This window comes from Hippoglossus hippoglossus, chromosome 22 (genome assembly GCF_009819705.1).
Source record: "Hippoglossus hippoglossus isolate fHipHip1 chromosome 22, fHipHip1.pri, whole genome shotgun sequence".
NCBI classification, from domain to species: Eukaryota; Metazoa; Chordata; class Actinopteri; order Pleuronectiformes; family Pleuronectidae; genus Hippoglossus; species Hippoglossus hippoglossus.
In genome coordinates this window covers 11985407-11999321 of record NC_047172.1, presented here as the reverse complement: position 1 = coordinate 11999321, position 13915 = coordinate 11985407, and the positions used below count along the sequence as shown (strand labels likewise).

The window sequence follows — 13915 nt, the reverse complement described above, 5'->3', positions numbered from 1 at the left end:
GGGTCAAGAAAGAACCTATTAAATGTTGTGTTGATTTCTCAGAGAATAATTCAGTGATCTTGATGGTAAAAAAATCAGGCATGTTCAGGGTTCTGATATTTAATGTGAGAGTTTTTGAAATTTGGTAAAGATCCAAATAAAAATCCGGACCAATGAATCTAAATCTGGTTTCATAAGGGGACAGCTGGACCTTGCCGGAGGTGTGTGCTGTATTGAGTGCAATTCTAGTTTTTATAGATATTTTATTATTCTTTTGTGGAGATTTTGTTAATGGGAGGAAGTAACTGCCAAGCAGCTAAAAGAATTTGATTACCTCCGCCAAGAAGGTTGTGTATTCATTGGCGTCTGTTATTTAACAGGATTACGCAAAAACTATACTGGACGGATTACCACAAAGCTTGTTGGGAGGATGGAACATGCATGGGCCAACAGAGAACCCATTAAAACGTAAAAGATTCGATTGAGGGGACATATCCAGGAATTTTCACCCTTTTTATTATTTTGATAAAGCTATATATAAAGGGCATTGTCACAGATCTCCCAGGGAATAAGTCCTGGATCTTGATGAAACAATCAAGCATATTTCGAGAATATATTTTATGAGTGTGTGTGAAATTTTGGTGTAGATTTAAATAAAAATCCAGATCGAGTCTGGTGAACTCAAACTTTACTGCCCGACTTTTGCTGTGATTAGAGAAAAACTGCCTGCATAATATGGGTTTGAGATGATTCAGTAAAGAGACAAACAGGCTCATCTGTGTCTGGGTTTAAAATACTTCCTTTAAGGTGCCGCCTAATTATAAATAATCTCCCAGAAGTTGGCTGTCAGCATTGATTTGTCAGATGCAGGTAGTTACCTAACTGTGTCTTACTGCTCTTTACCCTCAATTTGAAGCAGTTGTATTAAAATACTGTGCAGCTGTGCACCTATTGTGCTTCCATTCATTAAAAAAGGCACTTATCTTGTTTAGTGTACACAAAGTTTCACAAAGTCCAATTTAAGGCAGTGGAGGAGGGTGGAAGTGAAGTCGCTCTCGCTGTAATTGGAGTGCGCAGTCGAGAGCATCAATTGTCCGAGTCATTAGTTCTTCAAAGGAGGAAAGTTGTTGACTATTGTTTTTCTTCAGCGGTATTTGATGAGTCGCTGCAGCTTTCTCGTGATCGCTCTGCCTTCATTGTACTGAGCAGACTAATTTCAGTTCATGTTTTCAGCATGAGCGAGCAGACGGAACTAAACTGGACTGAACTGAGTGCCCCCTGTTAGCTCTTATAATGAGTGTGTAATGTCCAGAGCATTGTCCTGATGTAGCCGTAGTTTAAACATCCTGGAAGAATAAGTCTGCTAGACACTGTCTTTTCTCATGAATGTTTAAAATGTTGTTATTTTTTTTATGTGCTCTGTTAGACGCAGCATATACAAACTTCAGGATCCCTCACTTGTGACTGTCCCTGAGGTTTCTGTGGGTTTTTTTTCTCCTGCTAAGTGAGATGGTTTTGGCAGTGTTCCCTCATCCTAGTCGAGAGTTAAGGACAGAGAATGGCGCGTCTTGTACAGATGGAGGCAAATTGTGATTTGTAAATATAGGCTATACAAATAATATTCGATTGATTGAGTAATATGCATCCCGAAGGTTCAGGATTCTTCAGCAGTATTTTTGTGGTTGTTTCTTTTGTGGAAGTGTGTTTTGCATACATGACTTAACAGCAAAACTGCACTCTTTGGCTTTACTTTAACTTTGAAAAAGAAGAAAAATACAAAATGGCAGGGAAACACTACATAAGGAACACACACACACAAATATACATCAAACACAGACCTGTTTATTCTGCAAGTCTCCACCTATACAGCAGATGTGTATTCTTTCTCTTTTAAAATATGACACCCTCTTTTCTTGTTTTAATTTATTATAACTGGGTCAATTATTGTAACTCCTTTTTTAAAAAAGAGATCCAGCCTGTGTTTTGTGTTTGTCTGTGTTAGTTTGTGCGTGTGACTTGAGTTTGGACACTTGTTTATTCCACAGCATCATTTCAAAGAGACACCACACCCTGCTTCCATGTCAGGATTTGAACTTCTCTGTTTTTCTCTGAGTAGAGTCATACAGTTGTGTGACAGTACCAGCCTGTGCTGTGCTGGCTACATAGATATTTGTCGTTGTCCTGTTACTCACTGTGAATGCTAACCTGCTTTTCTCTCGCTCTACAGTGGTGTACAGGCGCTTAGAAGGAAGCCATGGATACCACCACCTCCCTGAAGATGACCTCCCTGGCTGTCCAGACTCTGTTCAGCTATGTGGAGGAGGAGAACCTGGCTGCCATCAAATCACATCTGGACAAGTTCAAAGATGTGGACAGCAGGAGCGATGTAAGTCAGCAAAACCCTCTGTTTACTCTGGATGTTTACATTAGGGTTCAGTATGCAGCAAACAACGTGTCTCAAAGATCACGTGATAGGTGGTGATAGGGGAAAGGAATATTGTATCCATTGTGAAACTCTAACAGAATGATGATAATACTGAAAATGATTGTGAATATTGGCGGTATAGTGTTTAGGACTCTAGTTTCACAGCTTTAACGTTCTAGGTTCAATCCCTGGTTCTACTAGGGACTTTCTGTGTGGGGTTTCCTTCCACAGTCCTTGTATAATTCATGTAACACACACATGCAGCCTTGTATCATTGCAGACTCTAAATTGCCAGTAGATATTTTGTTGTGTGTCTCTATATGTCAGTCCTATGACACACTTGCTATCCGCCCAGGTTGTACCCCCCCCTCTGGCCCAATGTGAGCTGGGATTAGCTCCAGCTCTCCAGACGACACTCCCTTTTTTTCATCATGACATATTTGTATTATTTAGAGTTTTTTCAGTTTTCCGTCCATCACGCGTTAGACACATCATCAACACATCGACTCAAATGCTGAGGATTTTCCAGACATTTTCCTGCTGTATTCTCACATGTGCAGAGCATCCGACTCTGACATTTGCATTCTTACATTCTGAAGTTCCTTCAGCAAATGTCAGCAAAATGTCTGGACTACAGTGCGGCTATAGTCTTAGGTTAATGCCTAATTTAATGATCGACAAGAATAAGATGAAACTTTAAAGGGAGGTACATACCTTTTTATGGGCACTACTTCATGAGGTCATGTACCCTGAAAGAAACAAACTGGGTATTTACAGGCAGATGCCAGTATAAGCAATGCCCCACTATTCTTACAATACAGTATTTTGATCTATTTTAGCTCCTCTCATTGTGATGTATATACATTAGGTAACTGTCTTACAAGCTAAAGGATGCTCCACACCTCGGAATCCTACATATTGGTCCTGTAAATATGTATTTATTTAGTTGGAATGAATTGTCGGGCTGGAATGTTTGCTGGAATTGTTGAGACCGGCTCATCGTTAGTTCTGAGATGTGTTGATGATAAGAAAATTGTTGCACAGTGCCATTCATATCCCATAAGCCGACTAATAGAAAAGCAACGTGTAGGCCACATCTCATCGAGGGATTGATCATACAGGATAGGATTAGAGTTCAGTCTTCAAACAGCATCACCATCTGTCATTCTTTTCCCAGTGAGTTACAGAGAAAACAGTGCAGTTAATTAGCTTGTTTAAATCCTTATCACAGTTTGTGTTCTCTCTCTCTCTCTCTCTCCGTATTTCAGAATGGACAGACTCCCCTGATGGTGTCAGCTGAGCAGGGCAATCTGGAGATAGTACAAGAGCTCATTAGGAGAGGAGCCAACGTGAACTTGGATGATGTGGTAAGCATGCAAACGCACACACAAAACATCCCAATCTGCCTCATAAGAGCGCACACAGCCACACACAGGTACAGGTGGTGAGATATACAGAGGGGATCGGAGTCCAGGCACAGGTGAAAAACAATGCGGTCATCTTAACCACATCCTCCGCTCGACAACGAAGACGTACGCGGTTTTCCATCTTGCTGAACTCACCACACTCGGGCTAAGTCCTCATCTATTACCAGCCGCCATGAGCCATAATGATAACTTATTACGCTATTTTACCTTCACTCTTTTGACTAAATGACAGGATCCACTGGTCGGCCAACACCCTGTGTCTCCAGAAGCCAGCCCCCCCACACACGCACACACTCGTGCATTCGTACGCTCTCCCACTTACACACCTCTCATTAACATCTCACGTACATGAAACCTACAATTACACACGGCACACTCAAACCTGCGCTCGCTCTAACGCCGAGGAGGAAGGAGAAGCACAGCAGGTTGTAGTTGCTCTCGTCTCTGACGTTCTGCTCTCTCCATGCGACATTGTGTTCCCATGAGCACCTGGTACGACCAGCTGGTAGGTACATAGCTGTAACCGTTCCCAGGATGTGCCAATGCACAGCTCTGACAAGCGTCAGTCCAACTGGAAGTGGAGTCTGATGGGAGTTCCCACGGTAAACGGTTGTCTGTGTGTGCAGGACTGCTGGACGGCGTTGATCTCGGCAGCTAAAGAGGGCCACATTGAGGTGGTGAGGGAACTGTTGGAGAACAATGCCAACCTGGAACATCGAGACATGGTAAGTACGCGGGTGGAAACGAAAACTGGGTAATGTCACATGAAAATAGATTTAGTTTTAACTTTAGAGTAACTCTCCAAACGTTTTTGTATTCCTGTAAAATCTGTAAAATATTTACCTATGTGTACTGTTAGGTATATTTGCCTCTTACCTGATCTTAACCTTGGTTTTACTTCTTCACTTTTCTTGTTGTATTGAAGTGTTTGCATCTCCTATTCCGATTTAATGCTTGGTTTTTATAATTTTATTTATATGTTTATTAGGTATAAGGTGTCCTTGGGTCCTTATTATTATTATTATTATTATTATTATTATTATTATTATTATTATTATAGAATAACAATAATAATAATAAATGTGCGGATTATCTGTTTTATATGTGTAAAACATAACTCTGACATCACATTATCAAGTGTTAGAATACTGTATTATGGTTATGACATCATGTCAATATCAGTCAAAAAGTAGCAAAAAAACAAAAGGGTAATTACAATGTTTGGTAGAAAAAAAGAGCTAAAGGGGGAAAAGGAAAAAACCTAAAGCGATATTAATCTATTCTCAGTGCTACAATTATATAACAATTCATGTTTAGGTAAAAGATGTAATAGCTAAAGAACTACACATAAGGCGTCAGAGGTTGATTGACAGTCTGCTCGTACTCGTACTGTAAGTTGACTGTTAAAATGTAGGTGTCTACAATTTTGAAATATAATAAAGTCATGAAGCCTTGATTTTATGTACATTAATGGTTCCTGCTGGGGGTGATGACCCCAGTGCTGGTGGGACAGGATGATCCATTATCCTTGAAATGGACATAAAATGAAATTACTCTCTGTGTGATGGCTTCTCTCTCATAGTAATCCCATTTACTGAGCTCTGGTAGTCTCCGCATGGAGCAGTGATATGATTTAGTTACTGGATACAGAGCTGTCAGGGGCAGACAGTTGTCTCCAGGACTACTGTTGTGGCAATTTTGTGTAATCATGAGCAGAGCATTGGGAACAGGAGATACAAATATTTATTACCTGGCACCAAGCATCTTTGGGAAAGCACTTGTTAGAGGCGGTGTGTATTCCATGCAGCATTTCCAATAAGCGTTACCCATTAGCAAGTAGCATAAAAGATGCATTAAAATGTTATATTGGCACTAAAAGGCTCCACATTGACGTGACATATGACATGTAGAGCTGATTTTAAACACTGAGCTTCTGTAACATTAGTGACTCAGGACATTAACAGAGTCATCGCCTTGTGGGGGGTGTGCGTAAGCTTCCAGGGACAGATCACAGCCAGTCATCACAGTGGGGTTATAATAAACCACAGTATGGGCAGTGTTCACTCCCTGGAAAATGTGTCACGCCAGCTGGATATAGCACATTTTCCGACCACAAAAATCCACTTCGAATTTACCAATTCTGTGAGATTAGCATGTAATACTTGTGTTGCCCTTACACAGATCTTCAGACTAGAGGTGAGCGTGCATGTGAAGTTGGGACCCTAACATTATGAAACACTCCTCTTATAGATTTACACTCTACATTATCTGTTGAAGTTTTTAAAAACAACTGAAAACCCCATTTATTCCAACTGGCTTTTGTCTCACCATGTGCATTGTAGTGGTTGAATCCATTGTGTATCACTACTATAGTGGTAAAACATCTTAAGAATGGGTTTGACCTGTAACCCCTTTTTTCCCAAGGTCCTATATTTGTCAGACTCGCAGCCAAAACATCCCAAAAATGTATCCAAAGAGTATTTAGGTTCCAGGTTTGTAATTTATTGCAAAAAAACAGTAAGGAAATGAAATGCAGAGGTCTAAAGTCCATTCATCTGCTATTGAGCTGATGCTACACCTGATAAGCCTTAGGTCAGTGAGGCAATCTGCTGTCACCCGCCTTTACCTTCACGCGTCATGGTCGTCAAATTTATAGATTTGCGCACTCCCTCTACCTGAGGAGGGAGGTGGGCGCATGCTTACAAACACAAATAAAAACAACAACTATGTGAATATAAACAAACTAAACTGCTTCTCTTATTTAATTTATGTGAAGCACTTTGTGACTTTTTGGGAAATTAAATAAACTTAACTCACTTACCTACCTACTAAATAAAAAACAACACCTTTTGTTATTGTATATGTCTGTATTATTACATGTACTGTATGAAGAGCCAAGAGCAAATCTTCTATCTCGTCCAATCCTCATAATTTTTCTACTGAACTTATCTGTGTGTGTTTTCCTCTCAGGGGGGCTGGACTGCTCTCATGTGGGCAGCCTATAAAGGTAGCACAGAGGTGGCCCAGATGCTCATGGGAAAAGGAGCTAACCCCAACATCACTGGACAGGTACTGAGACTGGACACACTGTTTTTTTCTCTATCATCATTGGTTTCTGTTTAATTTATCTCTGCATTGAAAGTTACATAGATGGCTGTAAAGCAGGAAAGGTTTATAACTCTGTCTGTGTCAGATGTTTTCATATCATGTGTTTTATTCAGATTGTTTGCCAGTAAACGTAATTTTAGATTAACATGAATGTGAACACAACCCCAACCCTGCTCCTCACCCGCACAGCGTGATGCTTTACCCCACCATCTGCTGTTTGCATCATGTCACATGGCCAGAAGTGCCAGTGTGACACTGATCATTAGTGACTGACTTCAACCCTGTCCTCTGGCCCTATAGTACAGCGTCTACCCCATAATCTGGGCGGCTGGTCGCGGCCACGCAGAGATCGTCCATCTCCTGCTGCAGCACGGAGCCAAGGTCAACTGCTCAGATAAGGTAACCACATACTGAAAGATGTTCATCATTCGCTTCCTTTTCAATCACACAGAAGATGTACTTAGTGGTATGAACTTAAAAGAGTCAAATGCTTTGGCCCACATCCAAGCCCAGATCTCAAATCCTTCTCCTCTCTGCCTATATTTATCAATGTCCCTTTAAAAATGATTTACCTTTTCCTATCTCATGACACGTCTGTTTCATGTATTGTATAATCTGTTCTTCTTAACCTCACAGTATGGCACCACTCCTTTAATTTGGGCCGCCAGGAAGGGCCACTATGAAAGTGTGATGCACCTTCTGGCAAACGGAGCTGATGTGGACCAGGAAGGAGCCGTAAGTCAACTTCAAATATCTCTTTAACTATCCTGTGAATTTTTACTCTCTGTAGCGTCCAGTTTTCATATAGAACGACTTAATAAAGCCTTTTTGACACTGTTCATTCTATTTCTGTCCATTCAACTCAAAATTATTTTGATTAATAGTCAAACATCAATTCAGTAGAACTCTAGTTTGGAATTTTAGTTCACATACTTATTAATAATAGCAGCAAAACACTATCCATGCAGAGTAAAAACTGCAAAGTGTATTTCAAGGAAACATGGTGAAAGGATGGGACATGGGCCAAGAAAGGAACCATTAAACTTTGGTGTGAATCCTTTTTTTAACATTGTAAGATAGGGCGTTTTTTTTATTTTCACGGATTTCCAAGGGAATAATTCATGGAATATCAGGCATAATTAGGGGACTGACATTTATGAATATGTGAGATCTGGTGCAGCTTGATTGAATTTAAGAGGAATGTTGGGCCTTGGCGGTGGTATGCGCTCTACCGAGTGCTGAAGCGGTTGTTAAACTTATTGTAATTTCTGTCAGTGTTTCCTGAACAGTGCTAATTTATGGTTTTAACCAGGTACATTAACTGGTGACCAACTATAATTTGGTCTTGGGGTCACTGCAGGTACCATGACACACAAACCCTGTCTGTTCTCGCTAGTTTCATTTTCACACAATCAACATCTAACGCTGCGAAGCGCCACAAATGTGTCAGTAAACTGCAATATTAAATAATTGATTGCACCTATGACGCAGCACATCTGTTCTCCTTCGAGTCGTGTCGCATCTGTGCCAACACAACGTGAATGATGGGATGGTTTGATATGTAGCATCAATAATCAGATGGAACTGTGCTAGCTAATGTTTCAGAGCAATTAATTCATATGTGATTAAGAGACACTAGCGCCTGGAAAAATATATGAATTATTGGGCTCGCTAAATGAGATGTCAATAATAAATTGTCATTAGGCCCGTCGTGTTTCCCAGAGCTGCTGAGATAAACTGACAACATGTGCGAAATACAGTTTGTCCTGATCAGCCATAAATGATTGAACATCTGTCACTTGAACATCCAAACCCCGACCAAAATCTTGACACACTGTCCGGTAGAGAACAACATGTGAGAAATGTCAGAGAATCCTCTAATGTGCAAATGAGCTCTTTCTTTTATTTCCCAGAATTCAATGACGGCTCTGATTGTGGCCGTGAAAGGCGGCTACACAGAAGTTGTCAAGGAGCTGCTGAAGAGGAACCCAAATGTCAACATGACGGACAAGGACGGCAACACAGCCCTGGCCATTGCTGCCAAGGAGGGACACACTGAGATTGTACAGGACCTGCTGGACGCCGGCACCTATGTCAATATCCCAGACAGGGTGAGGCCTCCTCACTGCAGCTTAACATGCTTCTGTTTGAAAGATGCAGGATGTCATTAAATGGTTTGTGTGAATGAAATTTGATTCATGTATCTCTCCGTCGGTTTTTCCTTTTCTGTCTCTCTGTCAGAGTGGGGAGACGATGCTGATCGGAGCAGTGCGAGGAGGTCATGTGGAGATAGTCCGAGCTCTGCTGAATAAATACGCTGATATTGACGTCAGGGGCCAGGTGGGAATCCTCTCCCTCTATTATTTATCCCTTACTGATGTTCAAATACAAGCAGCAGCCCTTCTTTGTTTTCTGTTTGAAATATCACACTGCTACTTAATACTGTTCATGCATTACTGTTCTTTGGTAAAGTAAACTGAAACCCATGGGTGAGAAATGCACCAATGTATTACTCCTATATCAATAGGCACAACGTGACACACTGTATTTGCATTCCTGACACTGTTGACCTTTTCCAAGTTAAACAAGCTAGTATTTGCCTTTTCCTTTCAACACCAGGATGGAAAGACTGCCCTCTACTGGGCAGTGGAGAAAGGCAACGCGACCATGGTGAGAGACATCCTGCAGTGTAACCCTGACACAGAGAGCTGCACAAAGGTGAGACACAATCAGCAGTTAAAGGGTGAATCTACTCTTTTCTTCTCATGCATTCAAATAAAGAACACTGTTGACCAAAGATGCAATCAGACAACTATAATTATTACCTTAACAACCTGCTCCAGTCTTTCCTCCTAAAAACTGTTATATTGAGGGAGTTGTATATTTTTTCCAATTGTGTAGTGTAGTATGGTAAATTTAAAGATCCCATGCATATGAACATATACATAAATACATTTCATAATGAATTTGATGAGACATTTTGTGTGTGTGTTTTTGTTTTAGGAGGGCGAGACCCCACTTATCAAAGCCACAAAGATGCGGAACATAGAAATTGTGGAGCTGCTGCTGGATAAAGGAGGCAAAGTGTCTGCAGTGGACAAGGTATGCATTTGCACACAGCGGATGTTTGGATAGAAAACCTTAATCGTGTGTAGTTTTATTGATCTGGAGTTTCAGTTTTTCAGTGGAATCAGTCCTTTCGGTTTCTCTTCACACAGAAAGCAGACACGCCACTGCACATTGCCATCCGAGGTCGGAGCCGGAAATTGGCCGAGCTGCTTTTGAGGAACCCTAAAGACGGCCGCCTGCTTTACCGGCCCAACAAAGCCGGAGAGACCCCGTACAACATCGACTGCACCCACCAGAAAAGCATCCTCACTCAGATATTCGGAGCCAGTATGACCCAATTTCTGCTCGTCATTTAGAAAAGGATTGTGTGACAAAAAGAAAAGAAGAAAATATTAAACTCTTCTCCCTTATCTTTTCTCTTCTTCCTCTTTGCTCTTCTTTTTTTTTTCTCTCTCAGAGCACCTCTCCCCGTCAGAGACAGACGGAGACATGTTGGGTTATGACCTGTATAGCAGCGCTCTAGCAGACATCCTGAGCGAGCCCACCATGCAGCCACCGATCTGTGTTGGATTGTATGCTCAGTGGGGCAGCGGCAAGTCTTTCCTTCTTAAGAAACTGGAGGGTAAGTGAGAAAACAGGAAAAGTACGGAAATTCGGAAACGCTTCTTTCCTTCAATCCCTCTGTAACAATTTCAGACTTTGTTAGCGCATTTCTTATTATCCTTGCATTGCGTACGATATTTCCGTCTCCTTTTACTTGGGTGAAACATCTGACATGGTGCTTTTTTTCTCTTCCCTTGTATTCATTAGACGAGATGAAGACATTTGCTGGCCAGCAGGTAGAGCCGTTGTTCCAGTTCTCGTGGCTGGTGGTCTTCCTCACCTTCGTACTCTGTGGCTCGGTGGCTGTGGTCCTGGGCTTCACTGTTGATCCGAAGCTGGCAATCGCCGTGTCCCTCAGCCTCCTCGCTCTACTCTACATCTTCTTTGGTGAGAGGACAGAAGATGTGACACTGCAGTAGTGATGACTAAATTTAGTTTTTATTTGAGGACGCTGCAAATGGATCACATTGAAAATTTCAGACATATTTTTATATGGTGCTGGTGTTTTTCTTTTATATTTATATAACAAACAGGCATTATCATATATCATGTATATCTCCTATAATCTCATCCACGAATCAGTGCTTTTGCGTCCTGAACCTAAGTGAAAGGAACTCATTTAGAGCTACAGCAATTCCAGCCAAGGTGATATTCAGATTGCTTAGAAAACCACAATAATATATGTGATACATTTCCATTTAAACAGAATTAACCTTTTATTTATGATACTTTTGAAACTGCTTTGCTCACTAGAGGGAGCCATTATACAACCAATATCAAACATGATGTGTTGAGCTTTTGAATTGATATTGTTGATTTTTAAGAGAAAATAACTCGCTCATATTTAAGAATAGAACTTAACCACAAGAATAATGAAATTATATTTTATACAATTGACACCTCAGTAAAAAGCTAAAACTAATTGCTCCATTGACGACCCCTTCTCCCATCTCCAGCGCTGGTTTACTTTGGAAGCCGTCGGGAGAGGGAAAGTTGGAACTGGGCGTGGGTCATCAGCACCCGTCTGGCTCGCCAGGTTGGCTACCTGGAGCTTCTGCTCCAACTGATGTTTGTCAACTCGCCTGAGCTTCCTGAGCAGACCACACGTGCCTTGCCTGTCAGGTGACAACGACAGACACAAATATACTCAAGTCACTTTACCTTTCTGCTGGAATACAAAAAACATCAGTTTCATGTTTCAGTTTCAGTAACATCAGTGTCCAAGACAAAAAAATCTTACCCTATTAAACTCAATATGAGGTTGTTCTTTATCTGAGAAATATAATCAATTTCCCACCTCTCTCTCTCTCTCTCTCTCTCTCTCTCTCTCTCTCTCTCTCTCTCTCTCTCTCTCTCTCTCTCTCTCTCTTCAATGTCACACAGGTTCTTGTTCACAGATTATAATCGCTTATCCAGCGTTGGAGGAGAGACGTCCATGGCTGAGATGATTGCCACGCTCTCAGATGCCTGTGAGAGGGAGTTTGGCTTCATGGCCACAAGACTCTTCAGGGTTTTCAAGAATGATGAGATCCAAGGTGACGTCACTGTCTTTAGTTTCAGATGTCAGTCATGTATCAAGTTTTAGCCTGCACACACAGTTTTAGTCTAGTGTTGAAATTAAAAAAAAGAATCTGATCACCTCACATAACATAACATCAACCTAATATACTGATTACGGATAAAGTGAAATATATGATGGTGGTTTTGAGGCGTTATCCGTTTAAAGTAGTTGCTGTGCAGTTTGTGTTGACAAATAAATTGTTGGTAAAATGACTCTTAAACATAATGAAACTCGTAAGCATAGTAAAAGCAAGGATTCAGAAATAGTTTTTTGCATTCTCAACCTCATCCTAATGCTAAAGCTAATGCTGCTCTGTGTAGAAAATGAAAGAAACAAGGTTGATTTGCCCCTCTCATCCTCCAGGTCAAAAGTGGAAGAAAACGTGTTGCGTTCCCTCCTTCGTGCTGTTTGCCTTGACACTAGGCTGCCTGATCACCGGTATGGCCCTGTTGGTCATCTTTAAGGTTGGTTAGATCAATGAGCTGGGGACCCTGCATTAAAACAGTGTGTCTTCTAACCACTAGGTCACTCTGTGCCCAAGTATTTAACTTCCTTTTTATTTTCCAGGTGGACCCTATGAACTTGACGGTAAATGCAGTGCTGATAGCTATGGCCAGTGTTGTGGGTCTGGCTTTACTGCTCAACTGCAGGACCTGGTGGCAAGTGGCCGATTCCGTCCTGAACTCCCAGAGGAAGCGCCTGCACAACGCTGCCAACAACCTGCACAGACTCAAGAGTGAAGGATTTATGAAGGTAGACAAATGCACTTAATTCAGGACCTAATCACAGGCAAATTGAAATCCTTTGTCATAGCTCAAGGGACATTACATTTGTTTATGATGTTAAATTTCATTCTCTTGAACCATTCAATTTTTTCCGTCTCTCACCAGGTTCTGAAGAACGAGGTGGAACTAATGTCAAAAATGGCCAAGACCATTGATGGTTTCACCCAGAACCAGACGCGTATGGCCGTCATCATCGATGGCCTGGATGCCTGTGAACAGGACAAAGTGCTGCAAATGTTGGACACGGTGTGTGTTTTCACTCGTGCAGCTTCCTCTTGACTGTTAACAAGTTAATGTGAAAGAATTAACATGCGCAACATCTGTCTCTCAATTCAATTTAAACCATGGAACCCACTGTTGTAAAACAGCTGCCACGAGGTCTTTCACCTCAGAGCCCACACATCTCTGCAGCAGTGCAGCCCCCTGGTGCTCCGCGCTGCCTCAGCTCACCTCCAAGTTTAGATCCTTCCTCCCCCTGTAATATAATTTCCTTAAGCCAAATGTTATTATTTGGTGAAGTAATCCCAGAAAGCATGGCAACCTCCTGCGTGCTAATCTAATCTTCTCATCTTTGCAAGCACGTCCCCATCACTCTGAAACCATCTTCAGTTCAGAGATCAAACGCATACTCAGAAATCCATTTTTTTTTAGTTTACACAAATTACAAAATCAAATCTAAATATGTTTTCAGTCTGTATACTCTTCATACCAGACAATGTATATTAAAGATGCAGACATCATGTGATTGAGCCTAAGTTGATGGTGCTGACAGCTGCTGTAGAGACGGAGGTTCATCATCCTGTGGGACGAGCCCGAGGGCGCTGGCCGGGTTTTAACAAGCCGTGTCTGCATGTAGCACAAAGCGATGTCCTGTGACACTTGGACTGTGTCCCTTAGTTATCCAAGTGGAAATCCCCAAAACCATGTGCTGCGGACAGTCAGCTCTCACAGGGCTTAT

At 41.6% G+C, this 13915-nt stretch overlaps 1 protein-coding gene across 8 annotated transcripts in view; it reads left to right on the top strand.

Annotated features, from left to right (window-relative positions):
- Nucleotides 1–13915, top strand: part of kidins220a (kinase D-interacting substrate 220a) — a 45984-nt gene that overhangs the window by 3119 nt on the left and 28950 nt on the right. For 4 of the 8 annotated variants that reach the window (XM_034576012.1, XM_034576009.1, XM_034576008.1 and 1 more), the window contains exons 1-18: nt 2234–2365; nt 3673–3771; nt 4458–4556; nt 6802–6900; nt 7240–7338; nt 7576–7674; nt 8853–9050; nt 9181–9279; nt 9559–9657; nt 9943–10041; nt 10158–10335; nt 10466–10630; nt 10819–10998; nt 11568–11733; nt 11995–12146; nt 12536–12636; nt 12740–12925; nt 13063–13203. In XM_034576012.1, coding sequence (XP_034431903.1) covers nt 2234–2365; nt 3673–3771; nt 4458–4556; nt 6802–6900; nt 7240–7338; nt 7576–7674; nt 8853–9050; nt 9181–9279; nt 9559–9657; nt 9943–10041; nt 10158–10335; nt 10466–10630; nt 10819–10998; nt 11568–11733; nt 11995–12146; nt 12536–12636; nt 12740–12925; nt 13063–13203 — 2391 coding nt within the window. Of the gene's footprint in view, nt 1–2206; nt 2366–3672; nt 3772–4457; nt 4557–6801; nt 6901–7239; nt 7339–7575; nt 7675–8852; nt 9051–9180; nt 9280–9558; nt 9658–9942; nt 10042–10157; nt 10336–10465; nt 10631–10818; nt 10999–11567; nt 11734–11994; nt 12147–12535; nt 12637–12739; nt 12926–13062; nt 13204–13915 lie in introns of those variants that run through there. The other 4 variants (XM_034576005.1, XM_034576006.1, XM_034576010.1 and 1 more) reach the window with 2 other exon arrangements.